Source organism: Haliaeetus leucocephalus, unplaced genomic scaffold (assembly GCF_000737465.1).
Source record: "Haliaeetus leucocephalus isolate CR32 unplaced genomic scaffold, Haliaeetus_leucocephalus-4.0 Scaffold384, whole genome shotgun sequence".
NCBI classification, from domain to species: domain Eukaryota; kingdom Metazoa; phylum Chordata; class Aves; order Accipitriformes; family Accipitridae; genus Haliaeetus; species Haliaeetus leucocephalus.
Window position 1 is genome coordinate 8,314,866 of NW_010972820.1, and position 26,549 is coordinate 8,341,414.

Consider the following 26,549-nt stretch of genomic DNA (forward strand, 5'->3'; position numbering starts at 1 on the left):
CAGTAGAATTAACAAAACCTTAAGCTGATTGTATCAGTCGGTCCTGTTCCACAGAAACACATCATATCTCTCAGGTTGCCTCTTACTTTAACTATGAAGAACATATATGTAAATCCCATAAAATACACATGTTGATGTCAGACCACAGAGGTTTTAAGAATGAAAGAAAACAGTGTCCTTCAGAGATCAAATGTAAGAGATTACTTGAGGAGATTTATTTTAAAATTTAGCAAGGTGGATGGAAATACATAGACCAGAAAAGCAGAAATGTGAATTAATTCAAATTTCTGATTTGTGGAATCATGTTGTTTATGTTTTAGTATCTATTCACAGCTATTGTTTCCATGTATGCTGGATAATAACTGTATTAGACGTATGGCTTACACAGAAGGCCTTCGACTTAAAGGTCAAAATCATGACTCCCAGTAGCTGGGAGAATAGGGAATGATAATCTACCTTCCCTATTCAGTGAGGAATGGCTGTATAATTGCTACAAATAGACTGCTGCAGTGGAATTTCTTACTTAAGTCTTTTGACTCATGTTATAATAGAGGGAAGAGTAGGGAGCACAGAGAGCCAAATTCAGTCACAGTGAAGAAAAGTAATGTATTAATGGTAATCAGAAAGGCTGAAAACACCGACAGGCTCAGGTTCCTGATGTGTTCCTGCGTTTTGTAATTCTGCATCTTTTAGTGAAAGAGGTTGGTGCACTGCTCCTTAGCATCCAGTTTTATCTTGTGTAGTTCAGCTGAAGGGTTTGGGTTGTGTATTAATTAAAGAAACTGTGCCAGAATGTACAGGCTCTCAAAGAAAGAACGGAAAAGACAGTTTGAAATTAAAAATGCAGAACAGGAAGAAGTGAACTAAGAAACTAGAGAAATAGGATTTTTTGCTCCATAGTTTAGAAATAACCAAGATGGCGGTGTCTGATCTACTGTCGGTTCATTGTCATAAACAGTGTGAGAGAACAGAAGTTACCAGATGGTCTGAGTCACAGACAGTGCAGAAACATATTTTTCTTTTTTTGTTAAGTTTGAAAAGCAGAAGAGGAATTTTGGGTGATTTAAGGCTCATGATGGGTTTGCTGTGCAATGACAAGGATGGTATCTACAGAGGACTGCACCAGGATAGTGATTGATTTGGGGGGGCCCGAGAGATGGTGAAGCAAGTCTTTCACTGCCCACTGCATTTGCCAGAAGATGCAGCAGGACAGAACACTGATTGAAAGTTTGGCTTGATAGTTTATCTTATCTTGGTGTTATCTTTGTTTGCATGTGCTTGGGGGTGGGTTGAGGAGGCATTTCTTTCAGAGAAAAAAATGGATTGCTTGTTCTTCCTTGTCTCTGCTTATCAATTACTGATAACTGTGTTTCAGTTATTGATAATAATATCTCTGACTTATTAGGAAGCTGCCCTTGGTAAGGTTGATAACTTATATTGGGTATTTCCTAAGTTCATTGGAAAGAAACTGTCTCTTTACAACATATTATTGAATTCCTGTTTCGGCTATGATGTTTTATGAGTAATCAGATGTTAAGAAACCGATTTTCTGTAGTATTGGAGAGTAGCATGTTTGGCTCAGAAAGCACTGTGGTACTGAGTGTGGTGTATTTTGGCTCCCTCTAAAAACTAAAGGTCCTTCATGTCAGATGCTTTCTGCTCTTCTTCAGTATTTTCCTACAGAACTGAGAAATAGTGAGGGAAATGCACTATCAATGAGCCTTATTTTCCACTACTTCAGCACTGTCTAGGATTTTGTTATAATACCCTTTTTAACTACATTGTGGTAGCATAACCATTGATGAATTAATAGTTTGTAATTTAAAACTAGCATTATATTCTGTGCCTTCCATATATATTGTACAGCGTTGTTCCTGTGTACTACTTTGCAGAGGAATGCAAGCTTCAAAGAATAAAAATACAGAAAAGGCAGAACCATTCTACAGGCTTTCAGTGCCAAAGCAGAAGACCAGTTCTGAGATTATAAATGAAGCCAGAAACGTTCTACGAACGCTAAGAACTCGGAGACCGTTCACACCTACAGAGGATCAAAGGAAACTTTTTGGATGTGGATCCTCACGAGCTCCTCAGAATAGACCCCCTTCAGTTTTTAGGTACTGTGGCTTTAAGATTTTTTTCAAATATCCTTTAGCAGCAAGAGATTTGATTCTGTAATTATGTTTCCGGTGATTTTTTTTTTTTTCCCCCCTGTGTTAATCTGTATTCCTAATCACATCGTTTGCCTTCTTCTAATGATCCTTACTGTTGGTGTTAATCTACATGTCCAGGAAGTTCCTGTGGATTAAAGCTACCAGAGGCAGTCATTACACTAGTATTGTATGTGGAGAATAGTATAGGAAAATGGTAACTTACCTTTTTCTTAAGACAATGTATGTGTTTGAGATAGTCTTCAGCTTTTCCCTAGAAACTGTGAAAGCTTGCTTGTTTCCACATAAACTGTATGCTAGATCCTTTTTCAGAGCTTACCCAGATCTTTTTAAATATAAAATTGTAGGTGTTGGAGTTTGAAATGCTCATTTTTAAACAAAATTTATACTACTACAAAATTATTTCTGTGCGGAGTTTTGTTACATACTATAATTCACAGAGCTCAATAGATCTGTCTCTTGTGACAAAAGAGGAAAAAAAAAAGTGTATTGGGCTTTTTTCATCCATTTTCCCAGTCATTTTTTAGCTTTCCTTATATGCCAGTTCTGTAATGACTGTAGGGAGGAGATGTGAGCTGTATTTGTAATGTTAGGTGTCAGGCATGCCAGAAAGGATGCTGAAACACGTTTGAATGGCCATACAAGTAAGTCAGTATCTATGCTGTTTTCATGGCAGCATGACTTCAGGCACTTGATGTATCTGATGTTCCTTACTGCATAGTGTTGTGCCCTTACAGAAGGCAAGAGCCTGAGAGTGACTTGGCTGTTTGTTGGTGACCAGGTAATGAGGTCCCTCTGGCTGACATCCATGCTTGTTCTGTCTGTGCTTCTCCTGTGTATGGGAAGGAGCAAGCTCATGCCTGCACAAACCTGGGGTTTCTGCCCTGCACTGTTCTGCAGCTTGTGTCAGATATCTTGGGCACTAACCACAGTTGGGTTCGTGCATGAATTTGGGCTCATATTAGAGAATTGTTACAGATGTGTATGAAATAAACTGTGTCATGGCAGGTGTGCAGGCAGACTTGTAATTCTTCTCCCTTGATGCTGCTGGATTCCCAGATATCAAAGTTAAACAGCATTCATGGAAGAAGAGTGATAGTGTAAAAGTCACTTTTCCTTTCTTCCTCCTTTTCCCCATATTCACTGGCAAAGGGAAGAGGCATGCAATTTAAAAAAAAAAACAAAACCAAAAGCCACCAGAAAACACTGGGTCTGCTTTATTCATATTATGTTTAATTTCTTTATGCTAGTCTTCATGCATCCAGTTTTGATTTGGCTGAATCAAGACCAGTGTCTGGTGTTCGTCTTAGTCCACTGGATCATGTGAGTACTCTGGAAATAACTCATGCAATACTGACATAAAAATATGTGTATTGGTAGTGTTAGGAAAATATATGGTTTAAATAGGTTGGGGAGAAATAGAAGCCTGTTGAAATGTTAGTCTGAGACTTAGAAAGTCAGTTTTGTAAATTTTTTTCACCAAAAGAAACCTGAAAATTATTTAAACTATTTAAATATTGCTGTATTGCATTAAAATTGTAAGTGACATTAACAAGAATCAGAAGGCGGATGCTTGAGTCAGCTTTCTTGTGTAAGATTACTAAAATAGAAAAAGGTCATGAGCATCAACATGAGCCAGCAACGTGCCCTTGCCACTAAGAAGGCAGCTAATGGTATCCTGGGCTGCATTAGGAGGAGTGTTGCCAGCAGGTTGAGAGAGGTGATCCTTCCCCTCTACTCAGCACTAGTGAGGCCGCATCTGGAGCACTGTGTCCAGTTCTGGGCTCCCCAGTACAAGAGAGACATGGAGCTATGGGAGAGAGTCCAATGAAGGGACACACAGATGATGGAGGGACTGGAGCAAGGCTGAGCGAGGTGGGACCATTCAGCCTGGAGAAGAGAAAGCTCAGGAGGATCTTATCCGTGTATAAACACCTGAGGGGAGGGTGCAAAGAGGATGGGGCAGGCTCTTTTCAGCGACAGGACCAGAGGCAATGGGCACAAACTGAAACACAGGAGGTTCCCTCTGAACTTCAGAAAACGCTTTTTCCACTGTGAGGGTGATGAAGCTCTGGCACAGGTTGCCCAGAGATCTTCGAAAGCTTCCTGGACATGGTCCTGGGCAACTGGCTCTGGGTGGTCCTACTTGAGCAGCAGGGGGTTGGGCAAGATGACCTCCAGAGGTCCCTTCCAACCTCAACTGTTCTGTGGTTCTGTGATCGATAACTTGAAAGTAACTGGGTTGATTGTGCTTTCTATTTGACTTGCACATCTATAAAATGTAATGATTGTAGTTTATTTAAAAACAGATAGAGGTACTTGTAAGAACCCCTTTTTGCCCTCTGAAAATTTTGAACTGCATGTTTCAATTTATAAGTGTATCTGCTCTCTCAGGTTTTTTATATTTAATCTTTAAATATAAGATTAGGTCATGATCATTTGGTTAGTATCTGAGAGAACAGAGCATACTAAACCAGTTAAGTATGCTTGCTGTATATATTGTTTCTTCAAGACAGTAATCTGAATGTAGCATTCTTTAGGAAATTAGGGGAAAAAAATTCCAAGAAATGTTACACTTCAGTAGTTTTGATAAGGTAATGTATTTAAATTAATCAAATTTAAAAATTCTGACCATACTTAGATTAAATATATCTACAGTTGGATTTAAATACTGTTGTTAAATTTCATTTATCTTGTGTGTGAGGGTGGAAAAAAACTAGAGAAAACTACTGTTAAGACCAATGCAAAAAACTGCCTTTTCTGCTTTACCAGTGGAGATAGAGCTTGTATTAGTCATGGTGGTTGTGGGGAGTGGGTCTCACTTCTTGGGTATCTTCAACTAATACTGGGGAGAGCTCTGAAGGATCGGACTGGAGACTTCCTAATGGATTTCTTATTGTAAGGAAATTGGTAGAGAATCTTGATCTTAGAGGGTAATGTGTTTATGGAGGGCACAACAAGTGTTTTGTACCAGAGTTTTAGGGGGTTGCTCACATTCTCAAAGATGCAAGATACTGACATAAATAAAACTAGACCTTGCATGTTTCTGGATCTGCATGATTTGTCTCAATGTGATAGGAAGTGGTACATATGCTATGAACGCATTTGAAGTGTTTTGGAAATACTACTTTAGTGCTCAAAAGCAAATCATAAAGAATAGATGTGCCTCTAGAACTGTTGGCGCAAGTCTTTGGCACAATATTTTAATCTTTATTTTTTTTTCTCTTCACAAATAAGCATACTGTAGCTGATGTTAAATGAGTATTTATGAGGGAAATAAATAATTCTGAGTTCCAGTTGCTCTACTCAGGCTAGTTTTTGTTTGTTTTCTGCACCCCTGAATGTTTGCTTTTAAATGGCTTTCTGTGGTGATAATGGTTTAGATAACCTGGCTTGTTCAGTGGTATGGTATCATTAGAATCTGGATATGAAAATGAAAATTTCTTAATGAGCAAACCTATGTAACTTTCATCTATTCTATTCTGAATTTAACCCTTTGTATAAACAATTTGGTTTTCTATTTTTTTTTAATTTTTGCTTGTATGAAGATGAAAATATCTGTGCTTTTATTAAAATGTCGTCTTCATCTTTGTCACAGAAACCAGTACTAGTCACTTCTGCAAAAGATGAAGATTCTTCCATTTCCCTTCCAAAACCTCCTGCCAGTGCTGCAGAGGTTAGAAAAGTCAGCAGTGCTCGGGCACACTTATTTGGAAGAACTTCTCAGGGAAGTTTCCTTTCTGCTAAAATGGTTCCTCCTGATCAGAGTAAGAATGTTTTGATACATATTGTTTCCTAGAAAAATAACTGCATGATGGGTTTTAATATTGCTAATTACATGAGTTATGTTATTATATTAAAGTACCCGTATATCTTTTCAGAGTAAACTTTAAAAATATTTTAATGGCTTTAAGGCAGTTTTGAAAATGTGTTTTCCAAAAATGATACTGGCTTTCACTTCTGAAAGTGAGTTGGAAGCTACTCAGGTGCCTTTTTTACTATTGAAGTTTTCTTCAGTGGGTAAAATTAACATTAAATGCTGAAATGTTTAAAGAGATAATGAGATGGCATCATCTAAGGAGATTCCCTGATGGATTATTGAGCATAAAAGGAGAAGTAAAAAGGAATGATATGTCTTGACAGGCCTCCAACTACATCATATTTGTTGTTAAGAGTTTCATTAGTGGAGACTTAATAGAGGTTGCTAAATGTGGGATTTAAAAGTAATTTTCTTGCAGATGGGAAATGACTTGACATCTTGGTTTCCTGCACATTGGCCCATAATAAAACGTGCTGGAACTCTGTCTTTACTGAAGACTCATTTGTAATAATGACAATTCTTACATTGCCTGGGATTGTTACTTTACATGATAAACTGAATATCTCACTTTTTACGTTATTGCAAAATAAGTCTTATACAAAAAGTACTAAACTACTTCGTTATTATGTACATATTCTATAAATATTTATATATCTATGCCTGTATGTAGTTTAATCCGTTAGCCTTAATAAGTTGATGCTACTAACTGGAGAAGTTGAGAACCTAATGTAGTTATAGCCTGAGTTTGCCTCTTCTCCCTTTTGGGGATCGTGCAAATGTTTACGTAAGTTTTTTTGTGCAGGTTCTTATCATGTGTACATACCAAGGCACAAGATTAACAGCTACCTGTTGTTTGACTTCCTTCATAATATTCAGATCCTGAAATATAATCACTTCTTTCACAAGGTACAATCCACCTATCTGTAGAAGGGAAATAAAAAAAAAAGATGCAAGATTAAAATGTTAAAACGCAAAACTGAAAAACTTCAAGAAATTATGTTCTTAAGAAGACTTTGACTACTTTGCTCTAAATAGTCTTAACCCTTCTCACCTTTTAAATTGATAGAAGCAAATTCTGATAATGTAACATGACAAACTAATTCATTTTGAGCTCTGTCGTGTGTATTTGTTGTGTAAGAACACTTCTACAAAATGTATTCTCTTTGACTATTTCAGATGAAGAGAAGCTAGATTCTGGAGAACCAGCTATGATGAATAATCTTTGCAGAAGTAATAACAATTGCTTAGAAGAGCAAAGGTCATACACACCATTTAATGATGAAAGTAGACAATTAATTTGTAATGAGTGTATCAGCAAATCGGAAGACTTCCTAAAAGGGACAGCAGGAAATTTTTTATTTCAACTGAGAGGAGAAAGGTTGGTATTGCTCAAGTATGGTAATGTGTGCCTTCCACACAGCCCTCTTCCTAGTTATTCAATTGTGCAAGTATCAAAATGTCTAAAATTGATGTAATTTGAAGGTAGCACTTCCTATGCATTAAAACAAAACTATGTTTAGATTACTAGGAAAAAAAATCTACACTTCTGTTCTTAGGAAGTTTCTACCCCGAAAGGACTAATCTGTCCAAAAATTGTTGGTAGGAAGTTGCTTGATATGAAATAACTTTAATTTTGTTTGATCATTAACATTTCAAAGCTAAGTCTTCTAATAATTGCATATAGAATATTCAAGTTTAAATTCAACGTGCTTGCTTTTACAGTTCAAGCCTGTTGTTTTAAGGTGCTATACATTCCTCCCTTAGCTCCAAAGATTAATAGAGCTGTGTTTTCAGTTCTGGTATTGGGGAAATATGTGATCATACAAAACCCAGACTTAAAATCATTGGCAATAGAGGCAGAATTTTTTTGTGGCTTTGAATTTTTTTTAGGTTTTTTTTTTTTGATGACCAAACAGGTGTAAGAGGTTAATGAGGCTTATGTGCATGCCGTCTATTTTTACTGAACCTAGATTATTATATCCATTCTGTGATTCAGAATTAAGTCTTTTTTTTCTTTTTTCCTTTTGATTTGGATCTGAATTCTTTCACGGGGAGGAGGAATAGTCCGTGGCACTATGTTCAGTAGGTGTATCAGTTGCTGGATTAGTAGTTGGACGAACAACTGTTTTGTGCTAATAACACTGATAGATCTGACAATCTCTAAAACAAAGAATGAATAACAGTTTATTTTCAAAACACATCTTATAAACACTTGGTCACTATTAAATGTAAATGTTTGCCAGTAGATATCTTTTTTACTAGTATGTTTTTATGCTTAGGAAAAAAATATTTCCCTGGATATTCTTAAGCACCTTCGATATTAAGGAGTGAGTACATTCTTAATTTTATAAAATGAAATGCCTTTCATTTACTAACTTGATGATAGTACTGAATAGTTTAGAGAATATTGTCCATTGAGGATGTTACAGCAAATGATACATAGCAGAGCTATTGTAGCACTCTTCTTTTTAATCCTGCTTTCAGTTTAATATTAAAAAAAAAAAAAGATTCTGAAAGACTGGTGACTTTTGGGAGCAAAGAAAAAGTTTTATGAGTATGGAGGTAGGGAAAAGGAGAAAATAAGCCCAGCGATGAAGAATGTCAGTGAAGGAAAGTAAAGCACCGAGGAGAATGCTTCAGTGCAAAATCACTTTCTTCCATTAAAATCAGTAACCCAAAAGATTTTTTAGGTAAAGACTGTATGGATTATCATATTATGTAAGTTACTGTAATTTGACTTATTTAGTAAAGGTGTGGTGTGAAGTACTTCAGTGTTTCAGTTGAAATCGGTAGTTAATGGTATCCAAGTGTCTCTAATGAGAAAGTCAGTTGATACTTTTACTAATTGGAAAGAATGACCTTTCTTCTGAGTCATAATTTTAAAACTTGCCGGTATGATTGAACAGTTAACTCATTATACATCTGTACTATCTGCTCAAAATTAAATGCTTCTCCTTTATAAACTTGAGAGCTCCACAAATTTTTGATTTTGGTTTTTTGTTACTGGTGCTTTTTGCAATCACCCATTCATATGATGTTGTGTACAGTAGTCATTGAGTTTTCTGGTAGCCTGAACCACAGAATGTCATGATTTACCTTGATTACCATGATAATTTTTGAGAATGACTGGCTTTTCTATTGAAATATTCTTAGGAACAGGCAAAAAAAGCCTATTACTGAAAAGATTGCTCGTTGCAACATGAAGTCTTATAGCACATTTTCAGTTCGGTTTCTCTGTGGAAGAGAAGTTTTAGAAAATACAAAAAATTGAAAGGGGAAAATTATATATTTTCAATTCTATATTCTTCAAATATCATATGCATATTTGCAGAATAGGTTGTCAAGGTTCATTTTGTGTAAGCTCTGCTGGCTTAATTTCTTTACAACCTGTTACTTACTTTCCTGACTCTTAATGTGATAGCTAAGATACTAATGATTCTAACCATAAAAGATAGAATGTTAATGCATGTATCTTGTCATATTCATGTTTGAACTAGGGAGAATAATACTAGAGGTAGTTGAATCTCACCCATCACTTAAATTAGATTTGAAATTACTGGCCTTGAGATAACATAAAAAAATCTTTTCCAATCTTGTTCTGATTCGTTTTCTCCAGAATACAAGAGTGACACCATATTCCTCCCTCTTTCTGTGTTGAATGCAAGATCTGTATTTTTGAATGGTGCATCTTTACCTTATCCTGTGGGTAGTGCATGCTTTCTGTGTACTTGAGACAGAGATGACTATTGTCAATGCTGCCTAAGAGATGCTGCCTGTGCTGTTTTATACCCTTGCACCAGGGATTGCTAACAACATTTAGGTGCTCATATGGCTTAGTGTACCAGACATACCTCCAGTGCTGCAATATGCACAAAAGTAATACAAAACACTTTCCCTTTAGTAAAGGACAAAGATCCCTCAACTGTAGCAGCCCAAGCAGTTCATGCCATCATATGAAGGAATCGCTCTAGGTAATCTCAGCTGCTCTCATACATTCTAACTCATTGCTAAGGCTTATGCCAATAAACACATTGGTTCAGTATTCACATATGATGCTACATGAGTCAGGCAGACCTTGATCTATATCCTTTTCTGAGTTCAGAGATGTCATTCTTCATCTGACAAGGCAGTTGAAAGGTATCACAAACCTATCCTTCAATACAGTTAGTTGAGTTTGGTCTTGATAGGAATTGTGTATAAAAGGTTCCAGTACCATAGGTGGGTCATTGCAGTAACAGGGTTTTGGCATTCTTTATCCATAGAACATGTTTACAGGTACTAGATGATTGCTATGATTAGATTGCATCTGCTTCTGTGTCATAAATACTTGAGGCATCTTCTATGAAGTTAAAATATATTTTCTATTTAAAGTACATTGTATTCAGAAATAATAGGATGAAGGCTTAAAGGAATGTTTTATTACCTGGAGTCCTGTCATTCTCGATATGAAGCAGTTGTGTCAGCCTCAATTCTGTATCCCAGTGATTTAAAATCCTTGCAGGAATTAGGCAAGAGGATTCTAGAAATAGTACACTTTATACAGGAGAAGGTGGATGAGGCTCCTTACTCCTCTTTCCCCACAGTTCGTATATAGGTACCAAAATAACTTTTCTAATAAAGCTGTTTTTCTGTTAATGATGAAACTGTAGAGCATGCCAAAATAGCATGGCAGATTCCTGTCATTAATGCTATTACATTTATTTCAAAGAGAACAGAAGGGGAGTATTTTATTCTAGTAAGAGACTTGCTCACTTTCCGTCTCGGATTCCTTTGTTGTCCAGAGGACTGATGAAAAGAATGAACAGCACTAATGAAATCACTACTGCTTTATAAAGATGCTGGGGGAAAAAGAGAAAAGGACCTTTTGAGGGGAAGAATTATTTGTCATTTTGTTTGCAATTCTGTTTTTCAAAAAACATATTAATTGAAGCAGATTGAATTTATTGACATGTTGCCTCAGGAAAGCAAGGAGCAATTTCTCACAATCATAAGGAACCTAAGTTTTGTTTACCTCTTCATCCAGCCATTGTGCCTTGCCATCTATTGTGATTGGTATAGAAATGAAACTTCTAAATGTTTTCCGCATTCATATATTTCAACAGAAGTGTCAACAGTGACGGCAGATTTGCTGATGAAGAGCAACAGTTTCCCTGGTGAGAAAAGATGAATTTATTCTTTTTTCTCCTCCTCCAATTTCTCAATATTCTGAAAGCTTAGATGTCATTCCAGGACTCCTTAGAAACATAGGTGCCTTCAATGAGGAAAAGCTTGGTGGCAAACAGTTGATTCCCAAGTGGCCTGCTCTACACTTTTTTTAATAAGTGATTTCTATAAATAGCTACAAAAGGATTAGAAGGTGCTGTAAAGAAGATACACTATGCCCTGTTTTCTATCACCATTGCTGTCCTTCTTAAATGCCGGTTTGACAGAATCCTTGAGAGGTATTCATCAACTGCTTCCATAAGACTAGTTTCTCTTTCTTGTGCTTTTTAGGGTTTTGGAATGCTTCAATAGAAAATGATAAAAGCAGGGGACAAGTGAATACTGGAAATCACTTCAGTCTGATTGCTTAAACTAGCTTCACATCTATGCCCAAAATATTCATTCCTTTTCTCCTCAAAGAAAAGGATTTCTGCAGACGAGGTAGATTTCTTTTGTGAAGGGAACACCCATTCTGTTTTGCTCTGGATGAATTTTTGAAATTAATGACATGGTGTGGATATTAGTTTGTTGTATGGTTTAGCTGATATTGCTGCAGATTCTCTCCAGACTTCTTTCAGGATTTGTCTTTTCTTATTATGTATATTCACAACTTCTGAGTTCTCATAAAGATATGGAAACAGGAAATTAATCTAGTCCTAACTAGTCTTTCTCTGCTTCTGCCTCAGTTCCACTAGCTATTGAGACCACTAATTTAAGAAAGAAACAATCCAGTGGTGGGAAAGCCTTCACAGGTAGAGCTTTCTACAGTGTTTCCCAAAGAAAATAAACCTGCCCTTCCAAGAAGATGCATGTTTTTGTGTAGGGTTAGGGGATACTGAGAGAAAATTGGGAATGAAGAATTCTTTTTTCAGAATTTTTTATAGACTTCTGAAGAAAAGAGCAATAGGTAGCTGTTATCTCTGGTCTCTTCACTTGTGAGAATTTAGACTCAGTTTTACTGCCTACTCCAAAGGGAGTCTTTCCACTCTAGTCATTAGTTTCAGGATAAGGTCACTCATCTCCAAATCTGGGAGATCTAGGTCTTGAGAGTCCTTATTACCAACTGAATGTTAATTCTAGAATGGGAAAGTGTGCCATGCAAGGGGTAAAGAAGGAATGCCAATTCAGTCTAGGTAGGACTATAGTAACAATGGATTTAGATTGAATTTTTGTTTAGAATGAGAATACTTATGCAATTTTCAAGTTAGGAAGGTGAAGCTGCTGTGGTTTTCAGACTCGAATATATTTAAGGTAGTATTTTAGGGTTTTTTTGGTCGTTAGAACTAGGCTGTCATTTGTCTGCTTGTTTAAAGATACCCCGCCACAAATAGATACTGTTAATATTTTCTGTATTAGGCAGAAGATGCAAAGACTGTGAAGAATAAAAAGGACAAGGATGTAGGTTTTTGATCAACCTCTATTATTCTTTTAAGCCTTATTATTTAACATGTGCATGAAGTTCTTCATCAACAGCCTGTATAAACAGAATACTATATTTTTTTTTATCGCCAGAGCTGTTGTAAGTAATGGACTATGCTCATGATTGTGTTTATAGAGGAATTGTTATTTGCTCATCTTTAGGATGAGTCAGAGTGTAGTTGGCCTATTTGTCAACATATTTTTGCAAATTATGTTGCCTTTCTACTATTTATCCTTTGTCATATCAGTAGTATCAGTTATAGTTATAATCTCAGTTATAGTTTTCACTCCCTTTGTTTTTGTCTTTTCTGGTGGTGTTACTTATGAAATAATCCTCTACAATTCCTGAAATAATTCCAGGACATCTATATCATCAGTTTTTCAATTATTTGCATGCTTTTCAAAAGCTTTGTAGCTGAGAAATGGGACTGACTAGAGGTTTCTGTAATTGGTTTAATATATAATTTATGTTTCTTTTAGCTGTCTGCAAGTCATTTACTATGTCTCTGTTGTGTTTTCCAAAAGGAAAATAGTCTTTAAAAATTGAGGTGTTCTACTAATTCTTTTTTCTTTGAGGGCACGCCTATTACTTGTTTCCACACTGTGTTTGTATCTATCTTGTTTGTCACTGAGCTGACATCATAGAAAGGAAAGTTCAGTGGTAGTTGAGCAAAATAGGGACACGTTGTCTTAAGTGGCTTAGTGAAGGTCAATTCTTTGTCTAAATAGATAGAGTGCCTTTCAAGTGCGAAGTTATGGGTCAGGAAGAAATCACTTGGTTTGAAACAAAACAAAAACCGCAAAAACATATTCCCTACTATTGAACTAATGAAAGACAATACAGAAAACTAATTCTGATGTCCTTTTGGCAACATAAAAGACCTGGATATTATAATTGAATAGGAATAAATGGATTAATGAAAAATGCCAATGTTAATTGGCATATGGAAAAATTAACTTCTGTGAGAGTGAATGGTAAAGCAAAATACTCATTTTTCTCATTTTGCCAAAGGTTAAACCCAATTCCTACTAGTTGCTTTGGTGAAAATACTAGGAAGTTGTTCACGCTTCTTTTCAAAGCCTACAGAGCAACGTCTTGCTGTTAAAATCAGTAACTATCATTTAGAGTTAGAACTCGTTTCCTGATCACTAAACACTTATGGTGGAAGAATCACGGTAGCAGAGGCCTTATGTTCTGAAGCGGTGGTTCCTAAGCATTGTGTAACTGACCGTTGTTTGAGAAAATCAGTCGCAGTCTCTCTCACTTGCTCCAGCTCCACATCTGACTCCCTTTCTCCTTTGCCTTGGCGTTCTTGCACCACCTTGTCCCTTGCTGCTGACTCAGGGCCTGCTGCATCATCCTTCTTGCCCTGACTCCCAGGATCACCATTAGTTCCTTTTAACTTGCCCTGGAGCTGCCATCCTTCTTTTTGAGATGAAGCTGCTGAGTCTGGATGTGCCCTGAGAAACTTGGTCTAGAGCCTTGGGTATCTTTGCACTGTGCTCCCCAGTGGTCCTGCCAAGAGGCCTGATGGGCAGTTCATGAGACCACAGTTCTGAACAATTTAGAAAAACAGTAACCTGCAGTCAGTATACAAGCAACCTATTGGCTGCTATGCCAGAGGGTTGTGCAGCCTCCCAGAGGGACCTTGACAGGCTGGAGAAGTGGATTGACAGGAACCTCATGCAGTTTAACAAAGGCTAAGTCCTGCACCTGGGGAGGAACAACTCCAGGCAGTAGTATATACTGGGAGCCATCTAGCTGGGAGGCAGCTTTGTGGAAAAAGACCTGGGGGTCCTGGTGGACACCAAGTTCATAGAACAGCTCAGGTTGGAAGGGACCTCAGAAGGTCATCTGGTCCAGTCTTTTCTGGAAAAGGGAGCCTAGATGAGATCATCTAGTACCCTGTTCATTTGCATCTTGAAAACCTCCACCACACCTGGACTGCTGGGTGCAGTTCTTGGTTCCCCAGTGCAACAGAGATACAGACCAGCTGGAGAGAGTCCAGCTACTAAGATGATGAAGGGAGTCCTTCATATGAGAGGCTGAGAGAGCTGGGACTCTTTAGCCTGGAGGAGAGAGGGTTTGGAAGGGGTCTTATCAATGTATATAAATAGCTGAAGGGAGGGTGCATTGTGACACCCTCACTGGTTGTGTGACAAGGGCTCTTCCTTCTCCCCCATGGAAGACACTCAAAAGAGGAGAAACTAGTTATTTACCTGTGACTTCTCTTTAGAGACTTGTTGGTTCTATATACTTTCACAACACATCCTTGCACCTTTTCCCTTTGTAGTCCATGTAGCATTTGGGAATCTTTGGTTGACAGGAAAATACACAAATGCTTAAATAGTCAAATGGTCCTTATCAATAGAAGGCATGCCATCCTGGATGCTGCTAGCATTAAAAATAAACCCAGATTACAGTGTAGATGTAGTCGCACTCTGAATATACGTGTCAGTAACATCTCAAAGAACATTCTTTCTAAATGGCATATCTGTTTCAGGATTACCCACAATCGGGGGGACTGAGCTCTGGTCTAGTTGGAAAGAACACCTTTGTGCCTAGTAATCCTTTTGATACATCTGGCTTGCCCGAGCAGGCCCCCAGGATCTGCTTAGCATTGCTCTATATTTGTTCTTACCACTTAGTGAAATGTCTTGATTTTGGGGTGTAGATATGTCATGTCTGGCTTTCCAATGCAGACAATGTATGTTTGTAAAATCAGATGTTCAGTGCTTGTATTTATGTATAAACAGTCTGCATCTTTTACTTATTGCAGTGCCTAGGCTGTTTTTAGAGCCTTGTGAGAAGTTAGAAATTGCTCTTAGACATTTGAAGACCTGAAAACATTGATATATCAAAGTATCCAAAATACAATTTGTAAAAATTTGAGTCACGTTTTTGGGTTTTAGATTAACTAGAAGAAAGGAAGTTTGTGGGGGCTGAAGGGGGTGGAGTTAAGGAAAATATTTTGGGGAGAAATTGAGTGACTATTGGGGGAAAATGGAAGAAAAAAGAAAGCAGGGAGGAATGCATCAAGGTGAAAAACATGAAGGCAGAAACTGAGGGAGAACTGCACGCAGGGCACCCCAACAGCACCCTCTATTTTGCTGGAGGCATCTGAGAAGCTTTTTGGTCACTGTTAGAAGACACTGAGCAAGGTGGACTTTCAGCGTGACCTGTTATGGCTTTTGTATGTTTTTGTTATGTAAATGGCTACTGTACTTTTAGATTAAGTACGACTGGTTTTGTTTACCTTATCAAAATAAAGACAAAAAAGAAAAGGGCTCTAAGGACAAGCAGTGAAACTATCAGTGGCTTAGATTTGCTTACAAGGAAGGAACTTAGAAGATTAGAATTGTGGTTCTATAGATATAGAAAATGCTCTGCAGATATAGATGTGTAGAAATTGTATGCTCATAATTACAGTTTTCTGTCTTAAGAAAAAGGGCATCAAGGAAAAAAGGAAAAGAAATTGAGAGACAATAAACCCAAATGCCTTAGAAATTTATTTAAAAATAACCTAATTATTACTTTACTTTAGAAAATGCTACTAGAAGTTAGCAATGAGGCCAATGTTTTATTGAGAGCACATGGATGATAAGAGATCTTTCACGTGGTGGCAACACAGACTAAGGCTTCTATCAGGAAGGAACTTCTGAAGAGGTTTTTCTGTGAGTGTCTGTACTTATCAGAAGACATAGTTAAAGACAATCTTTTGGACTAACTAGACCATGTTCTGTTTCATATATTTATAAAATGTATGTAAATGTATGTTCTGTAAATTTTAGTAGTACTGTAGTTGATGCAGGTGACGCCTTCAGAAGGCAGTGTGCTGTGTTTTTCCAAGTATCTTCCAAGTTACCTTTTCTGGTTTAAATGTTGCTGATGTTTGAGATTTACTACTATTTGGGAAGTTTTGTGTGGAGCTGAGAGAAAATGGCATTTTATTCGTCAGTCTGCATAAAGTCCTTGGATGTTAAGCCTAATATTCCTTCTATTTCTGTCAGTGGAAGCGAGTTTGGTTCTTCTGACGTCTTCAACCCTCCCTCCCCCAAAGAAGTTGCCTTAAGCAGTCATGCAGAATTCACCTGCAAAAGATACCTATAAATACAAAGTTAAGGGTGCTTTGCAGAGTCTTGTTATCTTTCAGATCACAAAGTTGGTAATTAGTTTTCATTTCCTTGTTTAAAAATGGAAAATATATCTATTTCCAGACACCAGCTAGTGTCTACTGTGTATGGCTTCCTCACAGCTTTTACTCAGGTCATGCAGTGCACTGTCTGCACTCAAGTAGCTCTCTGCCTTCGTAAGACTCTGTTCCGATTCTGGTTTACATGGGATAGTGCCAGTTCCTATCTCTACTTCAAGAGAGAGACTCCACAGATTCAGTTTACATGGGTGCAAGAGAAGAGGCTCATAGTCTCTGGAGGAGCAAAGTCATGTGAGATCTTTGCACTTGCAGAAGCAGATAGCGTGGGACTTATGGCCTTTTCCATACCCACTACCCTTATCTTTTGCTCTTTCCTCGTTATTCCTACTCTTCTCTTTGAAAACTAACTCTCACAGTGCAATATAGGATGAAGAATATCTCGGTTACTGTGCTACTGTTTTTCTCCCACTTCCGTATTTTCTAGTTTTGCCTCCCAAAGTTGTAAGAATATGTTGGTGTTACAAGAACCTTACCATGAGGAGAGGAGGGGGTAGTGTGTAGAGGGAATGCCTTCAAGTTCGACAATTCAGAAAAGATGATCATATTCTCTTTTCTTTCTAATTAAGTTTTGCTACCTCACTGATCAAAGGTGCTTGTTAGGGACGATTCTTTAGAGAAGCATTAACTTGTTACTATTGGGCTATGTGTCCCTCTTAACTGGTAACTAAATAATCAGTGGGGCACCACGGCTATATCTGTACTAATAATTAATAAAAATCAAACAAAGGAGTTAGTTTCTGGCTTGGTGGCCAAATCCTTTGTCATGGGTTATGTTAATACAATGGAAGTATTTTTAACCCTCTCCCTACCACACACAAAGTATTGGCTGGCAATGTTCCTACCTCTGTACCCTGTGCCCAGGCATTTGTCAAGGAAAGTACTACCCTTCTTGGGCCAAAACCATAGCAGGCATCATGCTAAGGGTCTAACTGTATGGAAATGGTGTGGCCCAAAATTCAGGCCCATTGCCAGACTCTGTTTTACAAGTAAAGAGGTAGCCAGATTCTCAGATGTTTAAGGCTCTGCAGCATAAGGGATGAGCCCATGCACTATTACTGTATTGGGATCTTACGCTCGCGTTTGTGAATCAGACCTGGCTGTTGTGTGTACCTTCTTTGGAGAGAACTAGGCCAATTCTTTGCCTCTGGGTTGCAGTTCTTAGAAATGTAGTTTTCTTTGGAATACCACTGAAGGTGAGAGTTTGCAGATTTACCATTAACAAGAGGCTTATGGCAAGAACAAGCAAGTAAACTTCTAAACGTACAGACTTTCCAAATAAGTGCTGCTTTCACTTAAATTACACATTCTTTCACCAGGGAAAAATACTGAATACACTACTGCAGTGCTGGCTCACCTTCCTTTTGGAAGTCCTCATTGTCTGTGTACATTCAAGAAATCAGTGTTCCTCATAGGGGCTACTATGATCTCCCTTATATGAGAAGGACAGAGATGATCCAGTTGCCAAGTTCTTTTTCCTCTGTAAATCATCAGAGCCTCTGTCAGTTGATTTCTTGATGAGTCCCTTATCAGATGATCAGATTTCTGCCAGTTGGCTTTGTTTCCAAGGCAACCACTCTCTTGATAAGCCAGTTCCCTTCAATACTAGGTAACTTATTTTCTAGAGTAGGTTGATCACATTTTAACTGCATAGTTCTTAACAAGATATTGCTACTTAAGTTTCAGCCCTACATGAAAGTGAAAAGATAACAAAGAAGCAAAAGTCTCTAACTAAAATGGTGTTGGCAGCATGGTAAAGATATATAAAGGGATTTTGTAATCTCTCACAAGATTCATAAATTGCACGTACTCCCTAAAGATAAGCCTGCCCACCAGTCATTCTCGTTTATGTATGTATTCAGTGTATTCTTTTTCTGAAAATAATGAGAGTTCCACTTAAGCTGTTTAACTTATGAAGATGTTTCCCAAAAGTACAGATAGTTCTGTGAATACCAGCAGTACAGCAATCTGCTTTCCTACTCACGTAGGTCTTTAAACTGGTTGATACTGGTGTTCAAGTAATCACAGGTTCCAACCAACTTTTTTTTTTTTTTTTAACGCAATTCAGACTTTGACATGGTCTTACCCTTCATCTTGCATATGTGGTGTTTCTGTCTGATAAGTGTTCAGGTTATCACATCCTTTGCTTCAGTGTCTTTTCTATTCAGCTGCTTTTGTTTCCTGCAAAACTTGTAGGATTGTCTTTGTTGAAGTTTCTTGGATTTGTCCCGTGGATTTACATTTTAGGGGAAGAGGCACAGACAGGATATAGTTACAGAACTCTTTCTGAGGAAAGCAAACTCGAACATCCATATTCATATAGGCAGATAGTATCATCATGCCTACATACAATTCTGTAGGTGCTGATTTATGAATATAGCTGGGTTAGTATTAAGTGTCTGAAGTTATTTTCTTGCTTATCTGGTATCCTTTCAGGTTATAGTCTTGCTTTCAGGGATAGCTGAACCTTGTAGAATCATTTCTTAAACTTTTAAAGTTTGTAGGACAAGGTATTCACATAAATGGAACCAAATTTTGATTTCTATTAGTACACTGAACTGTATTTAATGTGTGCTTTAGAAACCTTCTTTCTTACAGATGTCAGTCTATTTTAGAGTAGAGATGCAAGGACTTGACTATTATTTTTTTTTTAAGCATTGCTTCCCCAGAGGAGTTGGAATTGCTGTATATGAGCTGAAATAATTTCAAGATAGTTAGTGTAAGCATTTGGATTTTGGAGCACTTAAATCCTCATGCTGTAAAAAGAAAGCATTATTCACTCTTAGCCATAATGAAGCAAGTGTTCTTCTGTAATGTGGTTGCTTGGGGAATTTTTGACTGATCACAGTGAGCTATCCAGTCCCTTTTGTAGGAAAGTGATCTTACAAGAGCTTTGTCTTTTATTCTGTCTCCATCTGTTGATAGCATGACTTACATCTTTTGTCTGGACTGGCAGACAGGATTTAGGCGCCAATCCAGCAACCCACTTAAACAACAGTTTAGCTTTAAGCCTTATAGCAACTAAATTAACAGGTTAAAAAAAAATTGAAATAATATTGCTAACGCACTACTGTTATCTTTAGAAGGAAATTTAGGAGATTAGGTTGTACTGGTACATGAACTATAAATGGAGTAAGAAGTGTTAAATTAAACATACGCTGAGAATACGAAACATAGATTAAGACCTTTGTCTTTAGTACAGGATTTAAAGGAGGAAAGATTCCTGTTTACTAGCAAAGAGAGAGTCCATCTTGTATATTTCTTTTAGATCAGTGCTGCTTGAGTGTGTAGCTAGGCAAACAGAATAGATTTATCACAGATGTATGTAGTAGTTTCCTCTGGCCAAAGAAAGACTAATCATACCACCAGCAGGAATTATGGCATTACTCACTACTGCTTTACAAAGAAATGACAACATACGTGTACTGACAGAACTAGTGACCACTGTGCAGTTAGCAGTAATTCACAGGCAGACATGGAAACTCTAATATTTACGTTAAAGGTTACTAAAGGGTTTATTTCTTTGAAAATTCTTCTCATTAAATCTTTTAAAAGTGTTCATCAGAAGAAATCACTGTCCTTGTGAATGGATGAACTTACAGTTTTAAGCTAGTTGAGTTTATATTCAGTTAATGAAGCTGATGATAAAATAAAAATTGGCTTTTTCTGAGTTTAGTTTGGTTCAGCTTTCAGTTTTATTGTACAAGTGGGAAAGCTTTAGGTTTTGAGTTCCATAATGGTGACCTCTTGTGGTGTAAATATGTCAGTATTTCTGAAGGAGCTTTTTGTAATACATACTGGAAGAAGTTGTATTTATATGTCATTTTTAATGAGCAGATAACCTACTAACTTACTAAAATAACTTATAATCTTTTCCAGTTAGTTATTAATATGCAGATCTCATACTGAGTGCATGTGAACAAAGAAGCATTTTGAGCATTGTATTCTGATATACTTTGTGTGTGTCTATACTGTATCTTTTAGTGACCAGATGAAAGAGCCTGGCATAAATTCATCGCGGCCAAGGATTACAGGCTGGAAGAGAAGAGTAACAGGTACTTCATTAGGCATTTCAATTTCCGGTCAACAAATGTGAAATACGGTCAAATAGAAATAATCTAATTTTTGTGATTTGAAGTTCTTCTTCTTTAGTCACTGAACAATATTTTTGGTTTTCTAGATATATTGGTTTTTTTTACTATATGTTGTTGGTAAAGAGAAACAATACTCAAGAGATCTTTACTCTAAAAATCTGTTGATATTTTCTGTCTTGTTTTTTCCATATATAGTCTTAAGAATTTGCCAATCTATTAACGCCTTGTTTGCTCATCACTTTTTGTAAACTGGTATAGCTGCACAGAAACTAATAAAGTTATGCCAAGCTATATTAGCTGAAGATACAGATTCTGGATGCGTTTTACTAATTTTACATAACAGATTTTAATTACTATTGCCTCTTAACTGGCACATTTCATACAAGGCAAGTGCATATTTGAGAGTCTGGTATGGAAACCTGAAGTTTCTACTCTGCTATTATTATGCCTTACTGCTGTTTTTCTAGAACTGAGAAGTTGCATTATTCTGAATCATTCTGGTGAAGGCTGTAATATGCTCTGCTTTCATTTCCTTCAGAGGAGCTGAGAGTATTTACCATGTCATGGGAGTTAGTATTCTGTGGGGCTGTATTTTCTCTGTTTATAAGCCTTTTAATTTATTTGTGCTATTTCATTGATGCTATTGAAAAAATAATTTGTGTTATTAGGATTGTTTCTTTTTATACCTTTTTTTTTTTAATATTATGTAGCTTCCTTAGTTTGTGCATACTTCATCTTTAATCCCAGAATAAACAGTGGGATGGCAGTAGGAATTCTCAGTCATTTCTTCTCTATAGTGAGATTCTGGGGGGGGAGTGTTCATTTACAGCTTATTTGTATTTTCTCATATGATTTGTGTTTATACTTTCACATTTTAGAGAGGAGGTAGACTATTTTAATATTGATATATTCATAGCTAGTCAGTATTCTATGAAAAGGCTAAACATGATAAGTCAGGCAGTACACAGCTTTCGAAAGCTCAGTGTTGCTAAGGCTCTTGTATTTACATGCTAAAAACAGCAACCAATAAATGTAGACTGATTAGTGATTTTTTTTTTTTTTTTTTTTTTTTTTATGAGAATGCAAAGCTGTGGTTAAGACTTACGAAAAACTGAGCCAACGAACTTCAACTTGCTGAATTCTTTTGCTTGAGTATTTTTGCTGTTGAATTGTGATTTACTCAGTTAGAAGGTTCAGGACAGCTTCTGCAGTATTTTAAATACAGCTAGTGCCATAACTTTTCATCAGCAGCTTAAAAATCTCCCAGGACAGAGACACATACACGTTTACAATTTATTAATGTTGAGTTTCTTTATAATCATGTATTTGCTGTTCATTCTTATTGCTAGGATTAATATTGTTTAGTAAAAGCTGATTATCTTTTTTTCCTAGTTATAAGAGATATTTGTTTAAAAAAATTATGCCATTATAACTTTTAGGTTGCTCTATTTTTCTGATTGAATGCAAGACAACTGCAGCAGAGTGACAGAAAAAATCAGTTCTTTTTGTTCTGAACTAAAAAATGAATGGCTTTGTTAATTTTTTTTTCTAGTGAGAAGTTTGGTCATATCTGCAAATGCATACATGAACTATTCTATTTCTTGCTTGATACAGTTAAGCATGTGCATAGTTAGAAAGTCAGTCCCATCTTTCAGTTTAAGAAGAGAGGTGGCTACAAATTGGAAAGAAAAGAAATAATTGAGTCAATATGTGGGTTTTGTGGCAGGAAGGAACAGTGCAAACTATTCTAGTGTTCTCATTTCAGCTGTGCTCTTACATTATCTGGAGCAGAACTTTCACTTCATTGCAAATGCTGCATAGTGTTTTATTAATTAAGCTACTCATCAATTCAAATAAGACTATTAACTCATTTGATCTAGAAAATAAAAAAAGTCTGCAAAATAAGTAATAATAATATTACCTAATAACATGTACTTATACTAATATGTACATATGCACACACCAACAATATACAGTTATTGTAATAACATACTTACCAGTGTATTACTTATGAAACAGCAGCATTTTTGTATAATCTGTTGAAATAGATGTAACTGATAGATTCATTCCGTGTAAAATATAGGTAGACAGTTAAAGTTAATACAGATACACAAAAAGAGTCTGGATTTTTTTTTAAAGACCAAGCTTTTTAAATAGTCAGTTCCAAGTAATGCTCAGTAGTCAATCATTTTTTTAAGATCTGAGATACTGTTCTCATGATGCAAACCTCTCAATATTAGTGTTCTCATTTAGTACAGTATTTTTTGTTTGATAATGATTATGTTAAAAATTTACATTGTCATTTAAGGGCAAGAGCTAGTAATGAACAGTAGGAGATGCTTTCTAGCAAATCTGTCACTTAAAAAAAAGTATATATTCTAGTCTTAATGGCTTTCTTCATGTTATTTAGTGGACTTGTGCGACTTATTTTCCTATTCAAAAAAACCAAACCAAACCCCATCTTTATAAAACAACTTTGGTTGCCTGCAAGATAAGGAGCTTAACCTAATTTTGAAGTAAAAAAATATGCCTACATGCACCTTGTAAGCAATTGTTAGATCCTTTAAAACTCAAGTTGCGCAGAAACTCTGGCTGTCCAGCTGTAGCGGGCCAATGGTTGAGACCAGAATTCTGTCACTTCGCGTAGCGCCAGGTGAATGTAAAAAGGATGTTCAGCAAGTCAGAATACTTCCTAGTGATACTGCATCCATATGAAAGTCAGTCCTGGGATCCATTTTTTAATAAACCATGATTCACCAACTCCTTTGTCCAATCTGAAAACAGATCCACGCTCCCAGTCTTGTTTCCAGAAGAATTCTAGACTGCTGATTTTTTTGGTCTACCACTTTTGAACTTGATGTCTGCTGATGGACTTTTTTTGTGTTTTCTTTTGAAGCAAAGTATAAAAAAAGCTGAAATATTTTTTTAAAACTTCTCTTTGTGAAGTGGACAAGTTTCTGATAATGAACAGTAGCTCTTTCTCAGTCACTGTGGAGAAAATCGGTTGAGGGTGGCCAAGAAAACTGGGAGTTGGTTGCCTTCAAGGTTTCTGACGTTTATTGGAGGCAAAACATCTTTCAGATAGCTGTAGTTTTTCCCAAGATGCTGTGTGAGAAGTTGTTTCACCTACAAAGAATAGGAGAGAAACATGCATTTTACAAAAATTTAGTCGAGAACTTCTCAAAACTAATTGCATGAAGTGGTTAGAATTGCTAACAGGATGTAATAACTAACAAGGCTGTTTTTCCCTAACTGACCAAAGAGTCAGTTAACCAAGCTTAGTGTAATATTGTGCATGTGTACTAGATAAAATTGTACAATCCTAGAGGATTGTCTGTAGTATGGATATTTTTTAACACAGAAAAAGCTGTCACGTGGACACAGAGCTGAAAAATAGTGGGACATGTTGATGTAAAAGTAGTCATTACCTTCCAATCCAGTGATCAAATGAAACATTAATGTCAGCAGACAAAAACAAATCTGGCTTTACAGTACAGCTTTACATATCAAAACATTTATCTATCTAGTTTTGTTTGAAACTTTTGTTTTTGAGAAAATGTAACTAAAACCAAAAGCTTGAATAGGTAGCATAACCCAGAATATAGCAAAATGTGACGTTTTTAGATATTTTTTTTCTGACTGATGAATAAAGTATTTGTAGCTATTTATTTGTGTAGAAGTTGAAACCTTTACTGAATATGTGCTTTTGTTCTGAATGTATTTTGAAGGCTTAGAGGATGAAACAAGAATAAATGAATCAGAAGAGGAAGAAAGCTTTTGGCATATAAAAATTCTACCAATTCTACATGAACTGGAAAAAGGTGGGTAACACTGTTCTTGAAAGGGTGTAATTTCTGAACTATTTCCTGCAGGAAACATGGGACTTATTTGTGTTTACTGCAGAAGAATAACAGTAGTTGGACTATGTAGCCTTTTATGCTTTCCTATGTTCAGTGATGTTGCAGTGTAAAACTGGCCTGGGCAACTCTCTCTAGGTGGCCCCGCGTGATTGAGCGGGGGGGGGTTGGATGAGATGACCTCCAGAGGTCCCTGCCAACCTCAACCATTCTGTGATTCTGTAAAAAAAAATACTGGTTAGAGAAGGTCTTGTCTGATTAAATTACCTTATTTTAGACAACATAGCTCTGCCAGCTTAGCAGTCAGTGATGAGGTAATAATTTTAAGAAGAAAGTACTGCACAGATTCACTGTTTTAAGCATAGTCTGTATTGAAGGTTTCAGTTAATTTTAGAAGACTAAGGAAATCGTAATGAAAATTTCCATTTGTGCTTAAAGTGTTAGATGACTCAGAAAAGTACGTTGACCCAGAATATTGAAGCAAAACTTAGTAAATGTATGGCTTGAAAGATTGAACTCTGAAATCCATTTTAATATTTCATTCAAAAGGTTGTTTAGTTGCCTTCTATAGACATTGTATTCATTTGAATGGTGGGAATATAGAAAGTACATTTGTTTTTACAAGTGGTTAAAAGTGAGTGTAAAATTAGGGGATAGATTCTATTTTATGGGATCTTTTGCAGTGTTCATTAGAGTATGGTACAGATTAGAATTTTTTTTGCATAATTTTGAAGATGTTGATGAGTGTGAAACACCTGTACAGTACTGCGTGATTCCCAGAATATATGATTATTTTAAAAAGACAGGATTCTCATTCCCACATCTGTCACTGATGTGTAGAAAAACAGTGATCGGGAAATTTGAAAACAGCCATGCAACTTCACATTTTCCTTGCTTAATGCTGAGATTGTTAAATATGAGCCACCGAGTTAAAGTTTTGCATTGTGAGATATCCTTTATAGGTAAGCAAAATATTATTTAGAGGTAAAAATCTAATCATGTCTTTCCCTTGTCATGAATGTAACTAAGGAAAATAAATTTTCATGCCCCTTTTCCCCAGTCTTTACTTGATTTGGTTAGTGTGTTGGGGTTTTTTTAGCTTTTTTTAAAAACTTGATTATGGCTTAGTTTTTCTAATAATAGATGAAATTATCTAACCAGTTGATTGAATTTAGTACTACAAAAACCTTAAAGTTAAGAGTTTTGCTGCTGCTTGAATATTCACACAGATTGTAACTGAATTGCATCATTGCCTCCTGCACCTGCATTTTACATTGTTTTATTTAGGCTGTTAACTGCACAATTGCAGTTTTTCTTATCAAAATGAATATCAGAATTTCATAATTTTAATGTTTTGAGTGGGTCTGTTGCTAATTCAATATTTTAAAATTTTGTGTGCAGTCACTTGCTTCATACGTTTCAGCTAATTCCCTGCACATGCATTTAGGTCACATCTGTTTTTTTATGTAGTGATATAAAAGCCTTTTTCTTCCCCTTTCTCCCTCAAAAATATTTGCGGAAAACTTTCCATTCAAAAACAAATCTGAGGTTTAACCTGGAACTTAGTTATTGTCTAAAATCTTATGAATATTGTGCTCTTGAGATGATTGTTATATGACAAAACCAAATAGAACCCCAAAGTCTCTTTTTCTAAAGGAGAAAATAATTTATTTTGTTACATTCCAGTACTCAAGGGAGAATAAGCTTCAAAAATGCCCCATGGGATGAGTATTAAATAATTTTTGTTGTTGTTGTTAATTTTGATGAAATGGAGTGGA

The 26,549-nt window shown here is 36.4% G+C and overlaps 1 protein-coding gene across 1 annotated transcript in view; it reads left to right on the plus strand.

The window, feature by feature from the left end:
• Positions 1-1,896: 1,896 nt before the first annotated feature.
• Positions 1,897-26,549, plus strand: part of ARMC2 (armadillo repeat containing 2) — a 61,903-nt gene continuing 37,250 nt past the window's right edge. The window contains exons 1-7 of the mRNA XM_010573455.1: positions 1,897-2,114; positions 3,419-3,491; positions 5,767-5,935; positions 7,165-7,366; positions 11,091-11,141; positions 20,805-20,875; positions 24,643-24,735. Of these exons, the coding sequence (XP_010571757.1) occupies positions 1,897-2,114; positions 3,419-3,491; positions 5,767-5,935; positions 7,165-7,366; positions 11,091-11,141; positions 20,805-20,875; positions 24,643-24,735 (877 nt within the window). The remainder of the gene's footprint in view (positions 2,115-3,418; positions 3,492-5,766; positions 5,936-7,164; positions 7,367-11,090; positions 11,142-20,804; positions 20,876-24,642; positions 24,736-26,549) is intronic.